Source organism: Aphelocoma coerulescens, chromosome 1A (assembly GCF_041296385.1).
Source record: "Aphelocoma coerulescens isolate FSJ_1873_10779 chromosome 1A, UR_Acoe_1.0, whole genome shotgun sequence".
Classification (NCBI taxonomy): domain Eukaryota; kingdom Metazoa; phylum Chordata; class Aves; order Passeriformes; family Corvidae; genus Aphelocoma; species Aphelocoma coerulescens.
Genome location: NC_091014.1, coordinates 68,096,661 through 68,122,018, shown reverse-complemented (window position 1 = coordinate 68,122,018; position 25,358 = coordinate 68,096,661). Strand labels below are relative to the sequence as shown.

Below are 25,358 nucleotides of genomic sequence, written 5' to 3'. Positions count from 1 at the left end.
TTTGTGCCGTAGTCTGCAGCTATAAAGCAAAGCTGTAGTGCTTGGTGATGCAGGTTGGAAATGCTCTCCACTCCTGAAGTGTGGGAAGGAGAGTAACTCCTCTGGTAATCTCCCAAGTTTATGGTGCAAAGTACTCTTTGTGCAGATAGGATCTTCTGAATACAAGTTCAAAGCAAGTATCCAGTAGCTGGAAGTGGTCCTTATATTTTATCTTATTGTTTCCTGTTGTTCTGTGGGATTTGTATGGCTTCTAGTGACTAAGGCCTTCTCTCCTTCATTTTTCTACATTGCAGGGCATGTCATGCCAAATTTCTGAGGTCTTTCGTTTCCATCTGGCTAAAGTATTGCCTTCTTCTGGTCCTACACACCTTTCACACACTTACAAGCTCTGCAAGTTCCTATCTTGCAATATGAGTCAGTTTTTCCGAACCGGAACGAGAGGTGACATTTTGTTACAAATAAGTTAATTATCCAGTAGTTTAACCTGTTGGTTTAACTTCCCAAGTGGCCAGCTCTTTAATAAGAACAGGTTTTTAATAGGCCTAGATGAGCCTTCTGCATTCATCTAAGTTATAATCTGGACGACATCTGAAAGTAGGGTAATAACCAAATTCACTGAGCCAGAATACCCACAGCTATTAGTTTGTAAAATAGCATCCCTGAGAAGTTATTCTGCTTGACCCACTTTCTAAACTGGATTCTACACCTGATGATTTGTTGTGGATAAAGAAATTTGGGGATTTTCATTTGTTTGATGCTAAGTATTGTGGTCCCAGGCAGCACTGGGAAAGAAGAGTAATATTTTGTCAGGCTTGACTCCCTGTTTTGTGTCTCTGAAGCTTCTGCTGGAGGAAGTTTTTCTGGGATACTTGAAGATCATTGTTCTGGTTCTTGAATATGTGATTGACAGCATTATACTATTCTTGTTTCTTTTTGTTTCAAATTCAGTAGGCTTTTTTCAAACCATTTACTGGTATTTTTCATGAGTCTTTCCCTTGCAGTGTGTGTTTTGTGCTTGCTGTGGTCTGCCCCACTTCAAAGATTGTTGTTTTGCTTCCGTTAGGTTAGTAGGGGAAGAGGGGCTTTTCTAAGAGGATTCAGTCCAAGCCTTGTTTGCATTTAATCAACTTAAAGAGTTTGAATCAGGATGGCTGGGGACATTCAGGCCTGAAACCATTGCATCTAATTAAAATACTTAACTGGGACACGCCATGTCAGTGGGTCTCCAGAGGGGAGTTCAGACAACTGAAACTCTCCAGAGGGAGCCTATCACATCTGCACTCCTTAGAGTGAAGTGGGTTGAATTCTGGCCCTAACAGCTCATAAAGGGTGGTGACCTGCGTGTGGTATTGCAGTTCTGCAGAGCAAGGTGATTGCACTGTATCTTTCATGAAGAAGAGCTTTCTTCATGGTGTCATTCCAAGCCAAGGCAACAGGAAAGACTGAGCACGTCGATGAGTGATGGCTGACAAGGAATGCCGTAGGCACAGCGGAATTGAAGTGGAAAACACAGCAGTGTTTGTGAGGAAATCTCTTTCTCCTTTGTCTTGTAGGGATAGCTGCATCTCTTCATGGCTGCCACTTAACAGTAGCAGATAAACACGGTTCAGCACTGCAGTGAGCATCTCCTGCTGGGAGCCTTGGACAGCACAAGCTGTGTTTGACCTGACCTCTGTGTGCAGCTGTGGTGTCATATGGAGGATAAGGCTGAGCTTGATTTTTTTAAGCTTCTCAGATTTTTGTGGTTTATTTTTGCAATAAAGACTTTTTAAAAAAATCATTTTTAAATTGCCGTTGACTGAACTGATTTGAGTTGACGTAGGTGACTAAAAAGGTTATCCCAAAAGCCTTTAAAGCTTTATTTCTGCATCTTCTCAGGTACCTGCTTCAGGAAGGGACAGAACAAGAAAGCACCATGTCTTCAGTCTCAGCTTATTACAATGGAAAGACCGTACTTATCACAGGAGCTACAGGTTTCATGGGCAAAGTACTGGTGGAAAAACTCCTGCGCTCCAGCCCTGAAGTGAAAGCAGTTTATATTCTTGTCAGGCCAAAGGCTGGTCAGTCAATGCAAGAGAGAGTGGCCAACATGTTGAAATGTAAGGTAAGTTCACGTGGTTTATTCTGGAATCTAATCTGAAAGCCATTTAGGTGGGTGAAGCAAAGGGCTTCTGTTTTACTCAATTCATGAAGAACAAAAGGCTGACTTCTGCTGTAACAGTTGTATATTTTTGCTGTGTCTAGGACAGCCAAAAGAATTGTACATGAACGAACCTGTGTCTGTCTGATTTTGATAGGTGCCACAGCATTTTACACTGTAACAGTGTAGTCCTTTTACTTCCCTTTTTGCATGACCTCCACCGATGTGGCTCGATCCTGCTTAGTTTGCCATCCCAGTGAGGAAATCAACATCTCTAGTAGCAAGAAGGATGTCAAAGCCCTTTGCTATGTTTAATGTAAAAATTTGTAAGGAGACACTGACTTGGCCTGAGGCCCTCAAGAGTCTCTTGAGGATCTTAAGCCAGTGGTGAGGTTGTGAACTCACTCAGAATGCTCCAGCTATGATAAATGCCAGAGTTCAAGCTCATGCTTAATGCTAGTGTGAATTTGTACATAGCTGATGAGAAATGAGAGGAAGGGACAGATCTGGCCCTACCAGGCAAGGAATTACTTGGAATTAATCTGAGAAATGTCAACATATCTATAGAGTATTGGTCTAAAATAAAAGTTTGAACAAGACTTGACTGGAAGAATCTTCCTCCTTCCACAGAAGTTAGAGGTAAAATAGGTGACTTTGAGAGAAGTAGGTCTGGCAGAAAATGTGCTTTTTTCTTTTTAATGTTTTGAGGCATTAAACTAGAAAAATCTGATGTATATCCAAGAACAAAGTTTGTTTGGTTTTGGTGTGGTTTTAACAGCGAGTAGATTGTTTTCATATTCAGGAAAAACTGTGAGTGATACAAAAGAAAACAATCCCATTGGTTGCCTTTTGCAAGTCTGTCATAGAATGATTTAGGTTGGAAGAGATCCTCAAGGTCTTTGAGTCCAGCCCTTAACCTCACACTGCTAAGTCCACCCTCAGCTTTCATCACAGTGGATAATGGTTTTCATCATCAACCAACAAAATCCCAAATGTGGTGTGTTTTGCATATGTTTTTGCCTCTTGTGTTTTAAAACACTGAGGAAATGATAAACCTAGGTATTTATCAAGACTTGTGTAAGCTCTGTTTGCATTTTATGTATAAATACTACTGGCTTATCTCTTCAGTTGGCCAGCACAGCTTGGAGGTGTTGTTAGCTCTAGGTGGGGTTCCCTGGTAGCTGTTTTATTGTTGCAGCGGTATTAGATGTACCCATTTTTCTTCCTAGCATGTGTCAGCAGTTTTAGACATGCCAACAGCAAGCAGGACCTGATAACCTCTCCTTGAACCTTTGGTAGCCTCCAGCGTGTTTCAAATGAACAAAAGGAGCAGGCAGGGCTCTAAGTTAGGCTGCTGCGTCCTCTCAAGGAAGAAGGTGTCTTTTTGATGCTAATCATTTTAAAATTACTCAAAAATCCTTGCCTAAGGCAGAAACCTTACTCCTTGAAGGTGTTTGCCATGTACAAATGTTGACAGCCTTGGAGATTTTTTTTTTCTAGAAATGAAACTGTTAATTCCACTAGCTGTTAATTTAATGACAGATGAGGAGGGCAGGAAACATTATTCTTAACATTTTTACAGATCTTCTCCAGTTGATCACAATCTAGAGGCTGCTCTTTCATTTACAGTTGAGCTTTGCATCCTCTAGTTTGTGAAATTCCTGAGGTATATAATGAATAAAAATGCAGCAAAACTTTGTTCCAAATCTTCAGACAGCATTCACATTTGAAATTTCTGATCATAATCTCTGATGAGATATTTTGGAGTAAGCACAGGAAAATTCAGAATAAAATTCTTTCTGTTATTTATGTGTGCTGTTTGTGTACCTTTATAATTTCTAAACTCTAGTGCATAATTATTCCTTTCCCCCCAAACTACTGGATTTAATGTAGAACAGTGTTTGTATCTGGGTTTAGGAGAAAATACTTTATTTTTTCTTTCATATCTTACCCTATGTAATCTTCTCTACTGAACCCTGACACATTCACTTTGCAAGTAACTATTTTTTCTTTTGCATTTAGCTGTGACCTAGTATTGTCTTTTGGATTTTCTTGTTTGCACATCCAGAAAGGAACTATTCCAGGAAGCAAAGGAGCAGAGAGAAGCAGGTTGCCGACTTCTAAATATTCTAAACAAAGAGATAAAATGAGTATTTGTGATGAAGTAAGATCAAAGTGAAGCAGATTGGTTAGAATTAGTTGCATAATGTTTAGGTTCTTCAGGTAAGGTCCTCTGGGGACTCCTGATTTTTGGTAGTACTTAGAAATATTTTGAAACGACTTGCCTAGAATTTTGATCCTTCTTCATATATCTCTGTGAAATTTGTGTGGCTTTTATCATTATATCTACAGGGTTTAAACACTGAGGTGTCATGTGTGTGACCTGTCTGGGTCACTGTGTGTACATGTGAATATGCTGGAAGATGACTCCTGTTAAATAGAAGAGCAGCTGTGAGTTTCAAAAGGATGATACAATGTGAACGGGCAAAATAGCTTAGTTTGTGCTTTTCAGCAGTTGGTTACTTGGAATTTTTCAACTTCTGAATCCAGCATGGAAAGGAAAATACAGAAAATAGTTTGGGCGTAAATCAGAGTTCTTTGACTGCGTTCTGTAGCTGAATAGGCGTTGACATGAAGCTGCTTTCCTCAGGTCTAGTAAAATTAGTTTTACATGCAGATGCGTTAGTGCATTAATATGCAGTGTATAATGAACAGATACTCAATTATCTCAACATCAAATCCAAAACAAGCATTGTGACCTTGCCTATTTATGAAAGGAGATGTTCTCTTTTCCAGCAGCAAGTCCCTAAGGGGATCAAGCTATTACCCTGTGCTTTATGAAATGCCACGTCTGCCTTGCACAGAGCACAGCTGTTACACAAAAACCCCAAAATTTCAGTACTGGCTGCAGCCTGGATGTGTCCAGAGATGGGGATCATGAGGCAAAGCTTGACAGGGCTGTATAATTGTTCGTTGATGGCAGGTATGTGTTTATCAGAGGTGGGGAATTGTTTCAAGGAGCGCTTTTGCTCTCTGATCCCTCTGTTCACAGAGCTAGGCAGGAATGCTTGGAGGGGTTGTCTTGGATTCCCTGGAGAGCAGTTACTGGGCTAATGCTGAGTCACTGATTGTAGCTTTCCCGTTGTCCGTGGGAGAGAAGAGCATTTTCCATGCCCTGCATGCAGTGAACCAAGGCTGCTTGCTGCTGCCAGGCTGTTTCTCAGATATATTTGTTCAGTGTTCCTAATTAGAAAGATCAGGCAAAGTGGGGAGTGGAAAAGGCTCTTATTAATGTTTCTGATAATTTAGAGAGAAAATGGGGAGGCTGCCTAAAATGGAGAATTAGGTGTGACTGTAAAATGCTGCTGCTTTTTCCTGTTTTCCATCTGCAGTTAACCCTTATAGTTACAGTGGATGCTACAGACAGGCCTTCTCTTCCCTGCAAAGCTTTGTCTGGAGCTACACATTGCAATGGGCCTGGCCACTGCAAAAAGCAGATGCTCAATGCTGTCAGACAGCTTTGCCTCTTCAGTATTTCCTTGTGAAGTGTGCTGTGTTTATCAGCAAACATCCAGCAAGGTCCTGTATATTTCAGCAAATCATTCCAGATTTATCTTTCCCCACCTCCTATGACTATCCCTGTCTTTGCCCCCTCACTCATCACCATAAGGAATAAAAGTTCTCCTTGCCAAACTGGTGCACTGTCACTCCATCTGGAACAGCATTCCTGAAATCTGCTGTGACCACTGCAGAGCGGTGTGTACCTGGATCAGGGTTAATGAGGCTTTTAGGTTGATGGAACATGGTGGTGTTAGGTCATAGGTTGGACTCGATGATCTCAGAGATCTTTTCCAACCTAAGTGATTCTCTGATTCTGTAAGTGCCCCATCCCTGGAAGTGTTCAAGGCCAAGACTGAAATAATATTTTTTCTATCTCTGTGTGTTTGAAGAACAAATGAGTTATAGAGTCATAGAATCAGTTATCCTGGAAAAAAACTCCTTAAGATCATGGAGTCCCACTGTTAACCCAGCACTGCCAAGTCTGCCACTAAACCAAGTCCTTAAGCATCACATCTTCACATCTTTTAAATACCTCCAGGAATGGTGACTCAGCCACTCCCTCTGGCAGCCTATTCCAATGCTCGAAAACCCTTTTGGTGAAGAAGTTTTCCTGGCATCCAATCTAAACCTTCCCTGACACAACTTGAGACCATTTCCTTTTCATTCTATCACTTGCTACCTGGCAGAAGAGACTGACCCCTACTTTGTTAGAACCTCCTTTCAGGTAATTGTAGAGAGCAATGAGGTACCTCCTGAGCCTTCTTTTCTCCCAGCTAAACAACCCCAGCTCCCTAAGCCACTCCTCCTAAGACTTGTGCTCTAGACCCTTCCCGAAGGCATTTCCGACTGCAAGAAGCTGTGTCCCTTATTACGTGGCTTCTCCTTGTACTCCTGCATGACTCTCTACCTGAAACATCAGTCTCTGATCACTTAGAGATGCAGTTCTGTGGTGTTATCAGCATGGTTCCTGTGGATCTTGCCCCTTAAAAGCAGAACTTGCAGTACTGGAAGCTCTAGGAAGGATTATGACCTAATAGTGTGATACGTTGTCTTTTATTAAAAAAAGCAGTGCTGCTGAAACCCAGACAAGGCTTGGGGATGCCATTTGTCTCCAGGTCACAAGCTCTGCCAGATGGTACAGAATTCAAACCTCAGTTTTATCACTGTCAAGAAGAGGTCACAGTGTAATACTCCATCTTTGCAAACTGTCTTCAGACCTTCTGCTCCTGTAGGTATTCACAGTGGTGAAGTCAACTCTTTTAAAATAAAATAGACTGCAGTTTTCAATTTCCTCCAGTTGTACAAAGGTACGCAGTAAATCACAATGAAATTAAGAATGTTTAAATGACATAAGATTCTAAATGAAAAGAACAGTGCAATATGAAGCTGTATAAACAAAGAATAAAAAAATTATTCTGAAATTAGTAAATCTTTGAAATCAAAAATGCTTCTCAGTTAATTTCAAGTGTGTTTGTCATTCTGTGAATAAAAATGTTTTGGTGTCAAAACCTGACACACCAGTTTCCTCATCTTCCACTGAAAAGAGAAACCCAGCATGAATCAGGGTGGTCCAACATCAACCAGAGACACTGGCCTGGCAGCAGCTGCCACCTCAGCAGTCTTGATCCTTGCAAGGTGTGTGTACAGAAAATTTGCCCTGTATGAAGGGTAGAGCAAGATCTTTTTGTGCAGCTCAGCTTTCTCTGTGCCTGCCTGCTGAGCTGCAACAGCAAGGGGGTTAATGGTTTCTGTCTTCATGTCATTTTACACACATACCCACCACCTGCAGAACAATCTGTAAAAGCTGTCCCTCACTTTTATCTTTACTTCTTCTTTTCTTGCAATTTTTTGTGGCCTGGTCTGGAATCGCAAGAAATCATCAGATTTCAGAAGGATTTTTTTGTTTGGTTGGGATTTTTCCCCTTAAAATCATTTTGTGATGTCAAGTAGATCATGACGTAAACAGCAACAGCTCCAGGGGAGAATACAGAGCCTCAAATAGAGGCATTCCAGAAAAATCCCTTTAGCCAATTGTATGCTAATGCATGTGTTGCTCATGCAGTAAAGTTAAAAAAAAAGCTGAAAACAAAGGAGAATTTTCTCAGGTTCACATAAGACATCTAACAAGAGACATGCACATGTTTAAATATTCATATTCAGTTTTCTGCTCAATCTGTAAAGATATCATGGCTAGTAGTATGCTCTGAGAACTCTGATGGTCAGAGACCTCATTTTGTCCAAGGAATGTTACAGACAAGCTTTTTATGCAGCTAGCACAAAAATGTGCTCTGCAGCCCAATTAGCACGTACACATTTGTATAGACACAAATGCACACATGCATGATGGCACTCTCTTTCAAGCTAGCCATTTTTGTTTTATTTAGTGGTGGGTATCCCAAGGGGTTTGTGTGTTAGTGAAGATTCTGCAGTGAAGATTCTACCAGCTGATAAATGACAAAATAAAAGTTCAGCCCTTGAAGCAAATGAGCAGGCAGTACCTTGAGAATGATGCAATTTAAAAAAATATCAACAATAAGACTTTCTCTTGCCAGTAACAGCATGGAGGTTGCAGTTAGGCTGCTTTTGCTGTCATCTGTAAAATGAAACACATTTTTAGTGCTCCATAAGCAGTGATATTTTGGTACACTTACAGCCTGTAACTTCACAGTATTTTTTCTTTAATGTGCAAGGGTGTCATACAGAAGAAAGAGGAATCTCATAAGGGAGTTAGCAAACTAAGATTGCAGTTGGGTCACAGCTTTAAAGGATCTTCATAACGTTGCCTGAATTTGCATTTATGCTTACATACTTTCTGGTTTGCAGCCAAGGCCCAGTTCCTGGAATCAGTAGAATTTCTCTTGATATCTTCATTTGGCTTTGGTTGAGTATCTTGTGAAGGGTAGATTTCAAAGAGGTGATGGGCCCAAATAAGTAGCCCCAACAAGTCGTCCTTTCAATTCTGTGTCATTCTGGTGGATTTTCTTTTTGTTCTGGATAATTACAAGCATGAGTTTGATTTCCCTGCCAGTATTTCAACTTCAGATGACAACGATTTAAACACGGGGAAAAGTGTTTGGTACAGAGATGAAAATGCAGTTAATCACTCTTCTAAATGTGGAAAACCAATACTGTCTGATTCCAGCCTTGGAGCATAAGTAAGATAGACAGTTTCTGGGTTTGGAAGCTAACAAGCCCACAAAGTAATTGTTTTGTTGGTACTGCTGACTCTCATCCACCTCTTTTCCCATGTGATTGCTTCTGAACTTGACCTTGTGTGTTAAGTTGGAGATGGAAATAGTATCCTAATGTTAGGTTTTTTTTTTCAAGTGACTAAAGGGAAGCTTTAGATTCTCTAATCCACAAAATTTACTTTTGTGCCAGTCAGAGATCTCTCCATCCAGAATGTTGTGCCTTTCCAGGTCTCCTTGCCAGGAGAAAACTTTCAGCATCACCACCACTGCTGTCTACATATCCTAAAGGAAAAAGTCGAGGAAGTGGGAGAGTGTGCATGAGAGGGATGGAGGAGTTCAGCATGGCATTTTCAAAGAGGATGGGAAAAGAACAAAGAGCGTTGAAGAGGAAAAGCTCTCCTACGCAGGCTTGAGAGTTTTACACCAGTAACAGAAGTCAGAGCCATTTCCTGGCAGCTTTTGCTGGCAGCAAGGCCATGGAGCAACATCATTAGAGAAGTCCTGTTGGGCATCCTTTGTAAGCTGCCGATTTCTCCTGGATCCTGGTTTTGCTCAGGCACACGGGAGAGCTGAGCTTTTAGGCAGCTGCACAGCATGCCTTGTGTTCACAGTTTTGCCAAGTGACCCGTTCACCAACAAGGCCTTCAGCAAACATGTTTTTAAACAATGTTTGTCATTTTGCTGGAGCCTGGGACTTGGCTCTTGATGTGTGCGAGTTGGCACAATTCCTTTTTGGGCTGTTGCACTTCAGAACTGCTCTGGACACTGACGGAGCTGCTCCTGTACCACATCTGCAGGCATGGGTTCTCATCTTGGAATTGGGGCTGAATGAGGACAACTAACCTCAAACAACCTCTGAGGGCCTGCAAATCTTAGTTAAGAAAACAGAGGCTCATCTTTTTCTGGAATGGGTTGGCAATGGAGCCATCAGTCAGCACCCAAAAAGCAGAATTGGCTATTTGGTCATTCAGCACAATGTAAAGTTGACTTATGTTTTATTCTTTGTGCCTGATTTTATTCCATTCCATCCTCAGCTGTTTCTTCCTTTTTTTTTTTTTTCTTAAAGGAGCTTTTCTGTTTTCCTAAATTGAACTCTGGCCTTCCAAGACCCTGCAAAGAAATCAAATTTGTTGTGAACAAAACACAGAAGTTTAAGAAGAAATCCTAAATATAGTGGGGCAGAATCTTTAACCTTCTGTTTTGACTTCCTAGTCAAAACCTGACTAGCACATGGATAAACAAATTTTTGGAAATACTGGGGAGAAGGGAGGGGAATACTCTGAGCCTTTGGGCCTTTGAGAGAGCTCCCACTTGTGACACAGTGGTGCATCTTGATATTCACAATCCCGAACTTTTGACCTTCTGGGTGTCCTACATTTGATCCCAAAATCCATCCTCCAGGGGATCACACAGCTTAAAAGTTGTCTGAAGGTCACCTTTGACTGCAGTTTACTCTGGCAAATCCAACCTGCTGTTTTTATTACGTTTACCAGACCCATAAGAGCTGCCAAATACTTGGGAGATTGCTTTAAAAAACTGTGAAGTTCTGACTCGCGTTGTTGTGTACACAAATCAAAATGTCTGAATTGTGCCAAGGAACCCAAGCCTGAAAATTGGGCTTTGGTAATTTTCTGGGGGCTTGTATTCGGGCTTTTGTTTTCTTTTAAGGGATCTGGGAGTGAGAGTATTATTGGTGTTGTAAATTAATTTTGCTTCTTGAAGCGAAACAGCTCTTCCATTCATAGTTAAATGTGAACGATGGTGTGACTGTGAGCAGCACAAACTAACTGCAGCCAGACTCCCAGAATGAGCTGGTCTGACTGCAGAGGGAAATCCTATTAATTCTGGGAACAGGGATGATTCACTGCCGCACTCTGGTCTGTGGAGGTGGTTGTCCAGAGCCTGCTGTTCTGGCCTGATTTGTGTTTGATCTGAAGTTGACAAAGGGAAAGGGTTGCTAATCTAGCTAAATATTTTTAAAATCGGGCATGCTTTATACATTCTATTGAAAATTATCATTAGACTGATTTTTGACCCTATATATGGTCAGTTACTATAAGCTTTCACTTGTTTTCATTGGAGATTGTTGATGTGTCTTCAGTGGTGCATCAGTCTTGTGCTGCAGTTTGGGTCTGTTTTATCCAAAATTCAAGGTGGTTGTTTCAAAGTGGCTGCCCCAGAAACTTGCCTTGTGTTGGTACAATCTGAATTGGTTTTGCCAAGTGTGTGGCTTATTATTTATGGGCATGATTTAGATGAGAGAGAAAACTTGGAGTGATCTCTTTCTCATACATGAAGCTTTGGGATAGTCAGTGTGATTGCATCAAGATTTAAAAGCAGGGACTGAGTGTGGGATGTCTGGTTGGGACTTCTGGGCAGTGCTGCAGTAGAAATAACAAATATGAATAACAAAAACAAGCACTGACTTGTGGCTTGTTTAAAAACCAAACAAACCTTTGATACTAACTGTGTGTGTACTTTTTATCTCCATTATTCTGTGCCTTCTCGTCTTCCTTGTCGACTCTGCCGGTTGTCTCCTTGTGTTGCCATCTCACCTTAAAAGTGGGATTTCATAGCTTAGTTTAGGGAAAAAGGTCTCTTATTTTGGTTTTGTATCTGCAAAACACTAAAATGTGTTTTAAAGCCTTCAATCTGGTGAGCTCAGCAAAACAGAAGCCTGGATCTGGCTCCAAGCTGGGTGTTATTGCGATTACAGTTGTGTATAAAACTGCAGGTACTTCATCTGTAAAATAAAATGTTTACAGTGAACAGTCAGTACCTTCCTAGTTGGGAGTGGAAAAAAAATGCCTCCCAAATGTTTTTTGGCAAAGAAAATATGGGTAAGGACAAGCAAAATGGACTTTTTTCTTGAATTACCTTGATTGCTTTGGTAGAGCTCCAACCCCAGGGCCCTAAAAAATCCCCAAATCCCAAAATATTTTGAGGTGATCTCTTCCAAACTAATGACTTATTTGTAACTATTTCATTTTTTATTTTTATAATTGCAGAACTAGAGCTCTAAATTACAGCAAAAAATTCTATTAAGTTGACAGTTCTTTCCACTACATTGAAAATTTCCCTGTTGGATGAAGCCAGAATAAGTTATTTAGGTTCTCTTTTTGTTAGTGAATGCATCTTTAAAAATTAGGATGTCCAGAGGGCTCTGTACTTGTCTGAAGTTTATATTAATGTTTTATTTATTAAAGATATATCAAAATCTGCTAAGACACACACACACTGTAAGTATGGGTAATTACACCTTCACTCAAATGTTTCATGATCCTTTCTGTAACAGCTCTCAGTCTCTTTAAACCTTTTTTAGAAGTTGCTCACTCACTGTTCAAGGTGTTCAAGTATAAAGCAGGCTGTGAGAACACAACAGTAGGGATGCAGGAAGGTAAGAAAAGGGTTTATTCTTCAAGTGATAAGCTCATGTTTCAGAAGACCAGGTGAATACAACTGTGCCACTTCTGGCATTGCATGTGTGCCCACACCCAAGGAATTAACCACCTGAACTGTCCACCCACAAATAATTTCAGCACTGGGAAGGGCATTTCCATACAAAGTGTGACAAAATTCTCAGTGGTGGAGGAGGGAAAAACGTTTTTATGGGTAGATTTCTGCTTGGGGAGGTTGCTTGCAGAAAGGCAGTAACCTGTTCAAAAAGCTAATGTGTTCCTTGCTGTGCTGTATCCATGCCTGGAGGCACGCTGTCTCCCTGATGGTTGACTCCCTGTTGGATGTGGGCCGTTCCCAAGCTGCTGCCCTTGCTTTGATCTCCAGGAAGCTGACTTTGCTAGAACTCTGTGTGGAGGTATGTTTTGCAGCAAATTTCTTTGCCAGGGGTGTAAAGAGAGCATGAAGAGCTATGTATTCCATTTATTTCAGAAGCCTCCAGGATTTCTACATTCTAGAGGACACTTATGGCTGGAAAAAAGGGCAAATGCTTCACTCATTGTCAGAAAGGGCAAGAGGGACAGTTCAGGCAGCTGCAGCTTCAGGCAGTTTTGCTTCTGTCCCTGAAAAAAAAAAAAATCACAGAGTGAATTTTCTTGACACATTTCTGGGTACATGAAGGAAAAGGGAGTGACTTGAAGGTCAGCATGGATTTGGAAAAGAGAAGGTGACCTAATTGCAGCCTTCCAGTACCTGAAGGGAGCCTGCAAAAAAGATGGAGAGACATTATTGACAAGGGCCTGGGGTGACAGGGGGAACAGTTTTAAACTGAAACAGAGAAGGTTTAGATTGGATATTGAGAAGAAATTCTTCCCTGTGAGGGTGGTGAGGCCCTGGCACAGGTTGCCCAGAGAAGCTGTGGCTGCCTCACCCCTGATCTTTAAAGTCGCTTCCATGATTCTGTGATTTACCATTGATATGTTTAGCTGGACCAATCTGGTCCTGTTCTGTGATAAAATGACTGAATCTGTGGATGAGGGAAAGCTGTGGATATCATTTACCTTGACAAAAGCAAAGCTGTCAGCATTGTCTCCATCAGATTGCCAACATGCAGATAAAGGTGTTATGGTCAAGGTGAGGAAAAGAAACCTGGCTGGACATTCAGACTGCAAGAGTTTGATGGTTCATGCTTTGCCTGGAGGTCACTTATAAGCAGACTTCCCTAAGAGTTTATCTGGGAACTTACCTTGTTTAGCACCTTAAAAAAACAAAAAACCCAAACCAAACAAAAACCCCAAAACTCCAGGTAGTAGTGCATTCTTTATGCCACAGTCTCTACTGATACCTGGCAGTGCTAAGAAATATCTAACTTAGGAAGCTGGAGAAGGGGAACAGGCTCTGGATCTCTGAGCTCCTGAGTTCTGGTAGCTTTCCTAGTCTTTTTATACATCCTTTGGCTTTTACTCTCCTGCCTCTGCTGGGCAGTGTTCATTACAAGGAAGTTTCGGTGTTCCAGAGGTCACTCCCTAAACAAACCTTAGTGAGCTAAGTTCTTCAGCTGTCTCAGCATGTCCTGGCAGGGTGTCACAGGAATGACTGCACTTGATGATAGTGAAGCGAGTGGCTGGCAGCAAAGGGACTAAAACAGAGGCAGTGCCATTAACAGCACTTAATATTCACGTCCACAATCCCTGGTCCTCATGGGGGATTTCAACCACCCAGGGAGCAGATTAGGAAGGACAAAGCCCTTCCAGTGCCTAAAGGAGGCCTATGAAAAATCTGAAGAAGGACTTGAGAAGATGTGAGATACATCAAAGCTTCATATTCTTCCTTCAGGACAGCTATTTAAATATCTAGATTAATCAGTTACCCCTTCTGTCAAATAAATGAAAATCGTTTTCCCTCTTTAATGTGGGATGAACCAGATGTGTGGCTTCCATATGCAGTGTGTCAAAAGCTCATGGGAAACTTGCAGTGAGTTCCCATTTCAACAGACATGCTTTAAATAAAATACCTGCTTAGGCATTTTCCTGGAGCAAGGTTTATTTGATCTGTGTCAGCAGAAAGCAGGCAAGGAGCTTGTGTCTCATGAGTTCTGTTTTTTTTTAACCCAAAGGCCTGTAAGAACAGGGTTCATCTTCCCTAGGTAGAATACTTAAGCTGTGAAATCTGTTCTCATGCTGTGGGTAGAAGTTCTAACACAGCCACAGAATTCCACATTGCACTTCCAGAGATACCCAGAATGTGTTTGAGAGCTCATTCATGTGGCTGCTTGTTCAAATATGCTCTTGCCAGCTGGTTTCTCTACCAAACTTCGTGCCCAAGGTGCAGCTCAGCTTTCCAGGTACACTATCCAAGTTACCCAGGTTTCTAAGAACACGGAGGTGGGGCTCGTAACTTCTTGTAAAATGTCATTTTCACTGGACTACTTCCCATGTCACATTCTCTCCACATACATGTATCAGGAAAGTGATGCATCTTTTTGAAAGGCAAGGCCTAATCCCACAACATGCCTTCTCTGAGATACCCAAGGGCTTCCTCTGTGAAAATAGGGTTTGCTATTTTATTGTTTTCAAGGTAGTAGAAAAGCTGAGATAGGTTTGGGGTTTTTTGTTTGTTTGTTTTGTTTCAAGGGGGTTGGTTGGTTGTGGTTTTGTTTTGTTTTGTTTTCCAGAAAGGGCAGAGAGCAGTAAATACATGTACATGTAACTATTAATGTCGTAAAGAGTGTGGTGAAACATAGAAATAGCCTGCAGAGAAAACCTGTATTGTAGATAAGAATTTGAAGAGGGATGTGTAACATCACTGGGTGTATCCAGAAAGATAAGCAGGGAAAATACACCCTTGCTCAAAGGACTGAGACACAAGACTCTCTTCTTCTTCTGCATCCTTTTTTATTCATCCACCTCCTGCAAGTTGTCACCATACACATCCCTCAGGGACGGGATTTTCTCTGCACGGGGCTCTTTCTTTGTCCACTGAAGAAAGGACAGTCAGGTTTTGATTTCTGTCTTTCCACCAATTTAAAGTTCTAGTCCTTACCATTTCATATCAGTTAACAAAATAAATGACCATCCTTTATCATATCTGCGTAGAAAAAAGAGAAGATTTTAATCACTTCATAAACAACTGCCAAATATTACTTTGGCATCTCTTCGTAGCATCAAATAAGTGGTTCTTTAAATATAATCTGTTTAAAGGATTTACACTAAGAAAGGATGCACAAGAGATCGAGGCATAGAAGTTCAGAGGGAGGGAAAATTCTTGTACATGAAGGCTTATATGTGCTAAAAATATGTTGTGGTGTTGTCACACATAGATATGAGTCTCATTCTAATGTTTTTAACCCATTAAACCTGATCCTTTAAAAGATTAATGTCTCCACAAATTCTGAGTGCTGATTTTCCTTGTTTCTGTTTCATGGTGGGCAGGAATACAGGCTGATCAAAGGCAATGGGCTGGGTTCTGTTGTGATGTCTAAAGGGCATCAGGACTCTGCACTGCAGCCTGAACAGAAAAGGAATACAGAATAAATCAAGTTTGCTGCAATTCAGAATTGTCAATGTAGTGTCTGTATGATTTTGATGGAGTTTTATCAATGGAGGATCTCTGAGCCTTTAGGGAATGGTAATTAGATTATTCCCTGTCAAATTTTTTATGTGCCCAGTACATTGAGTGAGAGGACAGTAACCATTCTTAGCAGCATGGAGACCTTGAGCTTCCATAGGGCATGGAAGCAGTAAATCATTTTGTCATCCTTCCAGAATTCTACCCTTCAGCCCTTCCTTTTGAAGCTTGGAAGATTTTAATTCTTTCTGCCCTTCTCCTATTATTTCTTCCATTTCTTTCTGACAGACAGGATTTGCTGCCCTGGGGCGTAGCAACCCATTTCCCCACTTTCCACTAGCACCAGAAACCTCCAGGGAAGGTTTTGATCAGAACATCACTCAATCATCAGCAATTCTAGCTGCACCTTTTCCAAGTCAGCTCTGACCCAAATCCATTGTGCAGCTCTACTGCTCCTTTCTGTTTCATGATCTGCAGATCCTTACAGCCATGACCTGCTTGGTCCCATCTTCACATACCTCCTTCAGCTCCCAGAATTGTCCAGTCACCTGTCCCTCCCATGTTCCTCAGCAACTACAGTCAACAGTAAGTAAATTCTTTGCCATTTTAGCGCATCATCTCAGATGCAGAAAGGGGAAAAACCAGAGGTGAATTTGCTGAGATTCAGGACCTGATAACTACGTGTTCCAGTTGAGATGGATCACCACCACATTTGGAAATGTGCTTCCTGATCCTCTTTCCTCACCAACATACACCTCCACAGCTCCCCTTTCCCAGTTTCAGATGTCACCTTTTAAGCAGGGTGGTAGAGCTGCACTCTTTCCTACCAGCAATCTGGACTTTAGGTGTAGTCGAAGAAAGCTGAAAATGAGATTACATCTTTTATCTTGGATTTGGGCTGGCCTGTGCTGCACAGTTGATAGTCTGATAGCTGATAGGATGTTCAGAAGGAAAGCCATAGAGTCATCATGGAATGGTTTGGGTTGGAAAGGACCTTCAAGCTCATCTCATTCCAGCCCTCTGCCATGCAGGGACACCTTTCACTAGACCAGGTGTTCTTAAAGGCCATCTCCCTTTAGGAAGCAAAGTCCTTTATTCCATACCCCTTTGTATATCTTTTCTTCCTCTCAGCATAATACAAGCCTCTTATTCCTGAGTGTCTGCCCTTTTCCCAAATGGGATTAACTATATATTCTCCTTTTCCTGTGTTTTCTATATGCCTCTCTTCAAGTTCATAGCTGAGGTGCACTGCAGGAATATTAGCCATGCAGCCCATGGATACCAACCAGAAAAATGCTCTGTGGTTTGGGATTTGTCCAGCTGGGAAGACTTGCCAGCAGAACTTCCTCATATCAGTGTCTTGATATGCTGAGCTAATGCCACGTTTGCTTGTATCTTACTGAAGTGGTTTGGGTGGTATCTCTATCTCCATAATGAGAAGTTGTAGTCATAAAGATACAGATCAGTTATTGAGTTGCTTGGTGGAGACAGTTTTTACATGAGGCAGCTGATACGTTTCAAAGGTTATCATTTTACTGGAGCCTCGAAAGGGAAGGTGTTGGCCTCAGATTGTTATCTTATCAAATAGGAACGTATTTAATGTTTATTGCTGTGAAATATTAACCATAAATAAACAGTGAAATTTGTTGATGGACATTCATCTCCTGAGGTACACTACAAATACATTCACATCCCTGGATAAGAAGGTGTGTCGTGCTGAGAACTGAAATGCATAAAATAAATGAACCTTTGTAATGTTCCCTATCAACTAGGCGAGTTTTGCTGCAGGCTCTAAGTGAAATGACAGCTTTTTATTTCTCCAACAATTTCAGTGTTGATTAGTATCAAACGATTACACCGCTCTTGTGCTACCCACAGTTTTTTCTTAATAGTGTGATATCTCCAGGTAGTGTAGCTCAGGAGAGAAGGGCGAGCCCTCACAGTACTCTGGCATTCCTGTTTCAATGGCATGATTGGAAAAGTTTCACCTTTATCCTCATAATCCAAAATCATGGACGTCTAAAGGGAAAATTCACAGACCAAGTGCTGCTCTGTGGGAATCAAGGAGGCCGTTTCACAAGGGCAGGTTCAGCTCGTAGCAGTGTCGGTGTTTGTGCTTTCTACACAAGCAGGGCAGGTCTTGCTCCAGTTCTGAGGTTATTAGGCCTGGGTCATCACCCAGTTATTAACATAAAGCACAGTCTTTAATCTCTGCTCCTGATTGCCTTAATCATATGATACTGGGTACATGAGCTGAAGGAGTCCCGTAAAGTACGATGGAAGGACACTGGAAATGTTGTCTGTTAAACAAAAAAAAACCCCACAAAAACAATACCTGCTTGTATGCCCATTTTTTATGACTGAAACAGCTGAGGAGGGAGACCGGGTATTGTGGGCATAAAGGGCATAGCTCTTAGAAATTTTCTCTAGTTCTGAAGGATGTTATTAATAGCATCCTTAAAAAGACCCATACCGACCTGCCACTACAGTGGGTTTGGAACAGGTAGAAGAGCTGCAAAAATACTGCAGTCTGAGCTCATGTGAATGTCCTGGGAAGAAGGGAGGGGTCCAGTCTCCTCCCACCAGGGAAGAGGAAGGGAACCACCAGAGTTGCCCATATTTTTCCCTGCCAAGGCACAAAGAAAGAGCGAGCAGAAACACGAGTGACAACAGAAGTAGAAACAGAAGCAGTGATTTATCTTTGAGTCTGCATAACTTCATTAAGCACTGCAAGCAAGGGTTTATTTCTGTGTGCATGAAAATATCCAGCTGCCTTCTCTTTCTCAGGAGCAATCACTTTTTTTGGTAAGAGACAAAGCCATGAAGGTTCCAGACCAAGGCACCATGCCCAGGTCAGTGCCTGTCTGTGGGGCTGGGACCTGTTTTCTCTCCTGTAGATACACTCCAGTGTGTTTTCCCTCTTGTCTTCAAAGAGCAGTGACACTGGGGATTGATTCTATACAGTCCTCGTTGTCTGTAATGCTTTAATTGTAGAACATGCAGGTGTTCTAAAGAGTAATAAAATCTCACCTAAGTACAGGACATTCAGTTAAAAACCTGTGCACATATTTCTGAATTCTTCCTTGTTTCGTTTTTGTTTTCAGAATGTGTTTATGCTGTTGTAAATGGCAACGCAGAAACCCATCTGTTTGTTAGGGATAAATAGTAAAATTGTAGATTATCTCTAGCAGATATTTATCAACACTGTGCAAACTCGAACATATACAAATCTGGATATCACATTTTAAATTAATTCAAATAACTTCATTCCATTTGTTCTTCTTTAATCACTACTACTGCTTTGTGTCTCTGTTTTGGGGAGGCTGTTTGGGAAATACTGATTATTTTGCATGTGTTAAGAAACCCTTCCCCCTATATTAGATGTATTTCAGTAGGGAAGACCAGATGATAAAAGAAATCAAGCTGATGGACTGGGAACAAAGGAAATAGTGGGCTTGACAGTCAACCTGTAGCCTCCACCAATAGTAGATGGAAATGTTTCCTAGGAAACGGGGCTGAAAACCAAATTCTCTCATGTTAAATTTTCAATTTAACTGAGAAGCCAGCTGTGTGCGATATTAACTCTCCATGTGTGCCATTGTGTATTTTAAATAGTGGGGCATAACCTGAAGTAGGTGCACGTGGGATATGTTTCTGTGTTCCTGTGAATCTGTACATTGGTTTGATTCAAAGGTGAACATTTCTCCAGTAACAGTGGAAGAAAGCAAATAATTCAGGTAGAAGTCCCAACTTTTACACAGAAATACATGCTGTGAAATTACCCTTTGTGTTGGACAGAATCAGTTGCAGAAGAAATTCACTGGTATGTAAATTGTCAAAATAAAGTGTGATGTTAGTTTCCCTGGGAGGATCCCGATTTTAGAGAATGTGATGGGTTCATTATTTGGAATAAGAACAGGGGATGGCTGAGCAACTATTGTAAGACCAAACATTTTTTGTGCCAGAGGCTCAGAGGTGTGGCTAAACTGAAGCCTTGCTTATGTCTGTGATAAAAATTAACCTGCTGCTGAAGTGGACATGGAAAAACAAGCAGCAGCAATCCCGAGGCGTCGCTCCCCTGCTGCTGTTCATAGCGGTGGTATACATTTAACCTCACCCAGTTGTGCGCTTCCCATCCGTCTGCTGCACAAAATGGACTCTGTGAAAAGCTCTGGAATAGGTGCTTTTGGGATCTGAGACTGTTCCTGTCAGAGTTTTTCATGTACCATTTCAGCACTAATTTGGGGTCTGTGCTGCATCAAACGAGAGTTGACACAGCTGCCTCTGTGCTCGTCAGTGCATTGCAGAGAAAATTCTTTTGATTTTCTACCTTAGTTGCTGTCCCATCAGTTTTTCCCATTTACCACTGTTTGCTTTGGTCACACATCCTCACTCCACACATCACTCACTCCTCAGTCCCTCTCAGATGTGTCCTCTGAGGACAGTTTTTATTGCTTTCCCTTGGTTTAGATGAAACCCCTGGGTCACCAAATGGCAATTTCTGTGTTTCCTATCCATGTTGACCCTGCGGACCCATCAAGATTGCTGCCTCTGGGCAGCTTTCTTCCAGATAAATGTTAGCTCCTGATTACAATGGGTCAAAAGCAGTTTATGGTGGGTAGGAAAGGCATCAAGAGCAAAGCAGTTATGTTTGTATCCTCCTTCTTTGTATGCTTGGAGCTGGAAAGAGTGATGTTCCCAGCCTGCTTGGAGGCAAGAGGCATTCTCCAGTTAACTTCATCTTTTCCCAGGGCTGGTACTCTCTGAGGCTGGCATTCCTCTGCCTCACCTGTGTGCTTCTCCCTTCCTTCTCCCTGGGGACCTGTAGTCTCCCAGCACAGGACTGTAAAGCCATGAACAATGTCAGAGGAGAGCACATGGACCCTACCCCCTCTGGAAAAAAAGAGCATATTTTTCCACAAGCCTGTTACCCAATTTTTTTACTATTCACCCCAATGAATCTTGTCTTTATTAAACACAGTTTCTTATGATCCAATTACAGAGAGATAATATTCCCAAGCCTAAATGTGTGCTGTATTTTTTTTTAAACATAGATTAGGCTTTGAGTCAGTGCCAAAATTTTTATGTTCATTTGGCCCTCAAAAGGCAGCTTTCAGGAAAGAAGCACTTGGTTAAGGAAGGCATATTGCCTCCTAAAGGGCTTTAAAACAGCTAGGTTCTCCTTCCACTTGAGTGACCTTGGGTAAGTCACTTCAAATCTATGTGTCTGTTTTCTCATGTGAAAAATTATATGGCTCTTCTTTATTGAAGAACTTACTGATGAAGAAGGCTATGTAATAGTTAGGTATTAATGGAATATTTAATTAAAAAAAACCGATTTGAAATCCAAAATACATGTCTGTAGACCTTTAGTTGCCCTTCTCTCCCTTCTGCCTAATATCTAATCTGGAAGGTTGAGGGACATTTAATCAGTGTCATTCCCTGGTCAGTGCTATAACTTTGAGTCCATCCTCTTCCAGTTTGCTTTCCATGTGCAGCCATGGAAGCAGTGAGTTCTTTGGAGTGCTGGTGCTCTCTAGGAAAGCAGGCAGCTTTGTGTCTGCGGATTGTTCGGGTACTAACAGATGTTCAAATGCCTGGCATCAGGGGAATCGGCAGAACATGAAACCAGAGTGGTGAGAGACATCTGTGCTAAAAATAAAGAAACCCAAAGTAAGATAAGCTCAGTGTCCAGGAAGGGGAATGTTCAGTGAAAGTAATTCAGCACTGAAGAAGGAAAGAGTATTTAAATAATAATTTAAATAATAGCTAGATTTTAAAATTAATTTTGTATGATGTTTAGTCAATGAAATGAGGCTTTAAGCTGTCCTAAACATTTGTATGGCTAAAAATACATATTTTAATATATAGAGAGGATAATGTTGTAAATGAAACACTTAAACCACTCCCTTCCTCCTATAAACCATGATGAGACCTGACTGGGGCGATGTAATTTGCTGAATTATGTCTTTCTTTGAAACATTTCTTGTAGCTCGTGTCAGATGGTGGCTCAAATCAAATACATCTTTGCTCTGCTCCTGCGTGGTAGTTCTTGTGCCCCTGGATAATTTCTTTGCCTATACCTGCTTTTGTTCTCCCATCCTCTGACAGGAGCTGCATTTAATTAACTCACTGGTCCTTTTCACTTCTTTTCGTTAGTTTTTATTCTGCCATCAGGGCTAGATGGATTCCAGCTCCAAAGGCACAGCCGAGCCCGTGCACTGGGAAGGTGCCAGGACTTCTGAGCTGCAGCACTGAAAAGAGGAAGTGGCAAGAAAAGCCATTTCTGTTCTGAAAAGTTGAACGTTTTGTTAAAAGAGAGGAGATTTTCTTTGAGGCCAGCAGCACACCTCCAGGGAGTTGGTTCAGGAGGTCACTTTAGGGACTGAGGGAAAATGTTGTATAGGTGAGAGGGAAGAGAAGTGCTGTCTTTAATCTGAAACCAGCAATTCCCTTTCTCAGTCCTTCCCAGGAGAGAGTCTTTTCTGTGGAAGGCAAGGTGTGTATTTACTTGCTCTCTCCTCCTGCAATTTGGCAGTTTGGCTGCTTGCTTGAGTGACAGAAGTGAAGGTAACAGCTACCCAGGGTGCACTTGATCCTGGTCTTGGAATGCCTGGCACAGGCTACAGTCCAGCTTCTGCCTGTCTGTGTCCTGCACTTGGGATGAGGCTCCCACTGCATTGCTGTTATTTGGCAGATGTCATGGATTTGATGTGGGGTGATCTGTTAGCTCATTCAGTTTAATCTGATTAAACTCTCCCAGACACCTACTTAGGTAGGGTAGATGGGATGACTTGGAGTCAGAAAGATTAGGAGACATCTGCATGATCATGAAAGGGTTGGAGGCAGAGGAAGGAATTTGAGGGGCATCACCCCTAACTTGTACATAAACACACTCCATGAAATCGGGCCCCAGGCTGTGGAAGGGAAAGAAGGGCTGCCACAACATCATCCAGTCTCTCCCCATTCCCATTTCTTGGACAGGTCATGACCTTTTGGTACTGTAGCAAGAGAGTGGGAGGGAAGGGGTAGACAGGTTCACTTACCCTCCAGTCAGTCCTTGAGTAATGGGTACTGCTTTGTAATAATGATGAACAAAGTTACAGGTTCTTGTGTTGTCTCCCTGGGGACTCATTGTCACCCAGATTGTTACAGGCGTTTCTTTCCTAATAGGAGAAACTGGTTGTAGGCGTGATTCTGCCATGGTTGTGTGGGAAGGAAATCTTGGGGAACAGATGGTTCTTGGTGAACAGACTCCAGTGACTAAGACCGACTCTCAGAAAAGAATTAATCTATCAAGCTGATTTGCTGATGAATAGAAATAGGAAAAATAACCATAATACAAACACAAAAATGAACGATGAAGCAAGGCTGCCTGTTGTATGCTTGACAGCAGTATATCTCCCTGGTAAAGAAATTGCTTTTTAATAGCTCTCTTATGGAGGGGATTCTCTAAGCTAGTTCTTTTTCAAATGCTAATGTATTTATCAGTGAGCACAAAAGGGCAGAAAACCAGGCACTCAAAACTCAGAATGAAATAAAAATGTGAAACTTTCGGTCTGTCTGCTTGAAGGTAGGAGCCATTAAGGATGGAAGACCCACCCATATGTACAGTTGGAAGGGACAAATTCTTCACTTAAGCTCATTTCAGTCCACTACTGTTTATAAAAACACACTTACCCCTAAAAGATCATGGTTTAATTATTGGTGCTGATAACGACTTTCATGACCAATACAGAACAATTTCTGGGTAGGTGGATTAAAGTCTCTCCCCATGAAAACAGGTTTTCCTCTACAAAAGAAGTACCCAGCTCTGTGGGCTACTGCTCAGTCATGAGTAATCTCTTAAGAGCTCCTTGTCAGCCATTTGATATGCTGATGTTTCATTTTCAGGGTGTTTAACAGTCCCACCAGCTGGGAGTTAGCATCTCAATTTTACCAGCATGACAACTGAAAGTGGTTTGATGAAGAGGCCCTTTCTTATGTGGCAGTATTTTTTCAGGACTCATTTGATAGCTGTATTGACTGAAATGTGATTTTAGGTCTGTTTGGCCTGCAGACCCAGCACAGCTCAAGGGAGATGATTTAAAAGTCCATATGTATGGCAAACTTTTTCAGTTCAGGGCTGACTACAATGTAGTAGGGAATTCCCAACCTCTTATGGTAACCAGTAGTCTGGGACACTGTTACTGCTACTAAAAATGTAGCAGACAAGGCAGAGTTTCACTTGGGTTTAATAGAAGCAGTCCTAAGCAGTCTGAGACTTAAATTCTCCTTCCCTTTGGCATTACAGTAAAAATGTCCATTTTAAAAATAAATGACTGTACATGCTCTGAACCATTCTTAGCTACAATAACTGATATTAAACTGCAGGGCTATGAGCTATCCAATACAAAACATCCTGCAGTAATGTTTCAGAAATGGAATCTGTCCTGGTAAAATCATACCTAAATTGGTAAGGGCTTTTGAGCAACGTGCAAGGAAATGCAGATTTCCATGGCTGCAATCGTAAATGTAGATTAGCATCCCTTTGAAATTGGGCTTTAATCTTGGAGATGATCTCCTGAGCTGCTGTTTCTATGTTGGCACATCACTAATATTCATACCCTATAGGACACAGATGGCTCTAGCATTGTATATTAGTTGTTATTTCTCTTGGTTCAGAGAGGGATGATCAGATATTATTATATAAATTGAACCTTTTCAGGTGATGCTTTTAGGCATGTGGGAGGGAAGGAGTTTTGGAGGAAGGTGTTTTGGAGAGTCATCTCTTCCAGTGTAAAAGGGAAGAAGATATTCTTGGTTTTGTATGTTTTTGCACTCTTTTTAGACAAAATTAAAATGCTGTGAGTGATGAATTGGGCAAATGATGGGGAGATAATAGCTGTGCTATTACCCCCCGTGAGAAGATGCCAAATCTGAATGCCTTTCATTTGAAAGGGGTGAGTTGCCATGTTCCACATAAGGAAAATTGCATGGACTAGGATTTTCCTCATCTTTTCCTCATAGTTCTGCTGACCTGGTGAGCTAAAAGCTTTTTGCTGTAAAAATGAGTCTGAAAGCAGCATATCTCTGAAGTTAGAGGAATCTGTGTGTGAGGTACTTGGCCATTAACTCGGATACTGCTGGAGAATACAAGACACAGGTTCACCAGTGGGGCACGTGCCACTTCAGAGATCATTTTCTGCAGCTGCAGCACAGAAGTATTTCTCCTTTCCTGCTTGGGCACCCCATACAGCTGCTCGGGGGACCCTGACTCGTGGGTGGTACAAAGGGTCCCAAAGAGGTGGAGATTCAGTGATACGGCAATACCAAAAAAATGTTCTGCAAAAGAAAAGCACAGAGGAAGGTGGAGGACCAGTGGGGTACAAGAGTCCTCCCATCACAGTTACAGCTTCAGTGGTGAAGATCCATTCGTGATTCCCTCAGACTGACAGGGATGACACCAGGAAACAATTCCAGAATCTCTCTTAGATCAAAACACACCAGTGGACTTGTCATTT

The 25,358-nt window shown here is 41.7% G+C and overlaps 1 protein-coding gene across 1 annotated transcript in view; it reads left to right on the top strand.

Annotated features, from left to right (window-relative positions):
* Positions 1-25,358, top strand: part of FAR2 (fatty acyl-CoA reductase 2) — a 119,296-nt gene that overhangs the window by 58,540 nt on the left and 35,398 nt on the right. The window contains exon 2 of the mRNA XM_069003416.1: positions 1,879-2,104. Within this exon, the coding sequence (XP_068859517.1) occupies positions 1,916-2,104 (189 nt within the window). The 5' untranslated portion in view covers positions 1,879-1,915. The remainder of the gene's footprint in view (positions 1-1,878; positions 2,105-25,358) is intronic.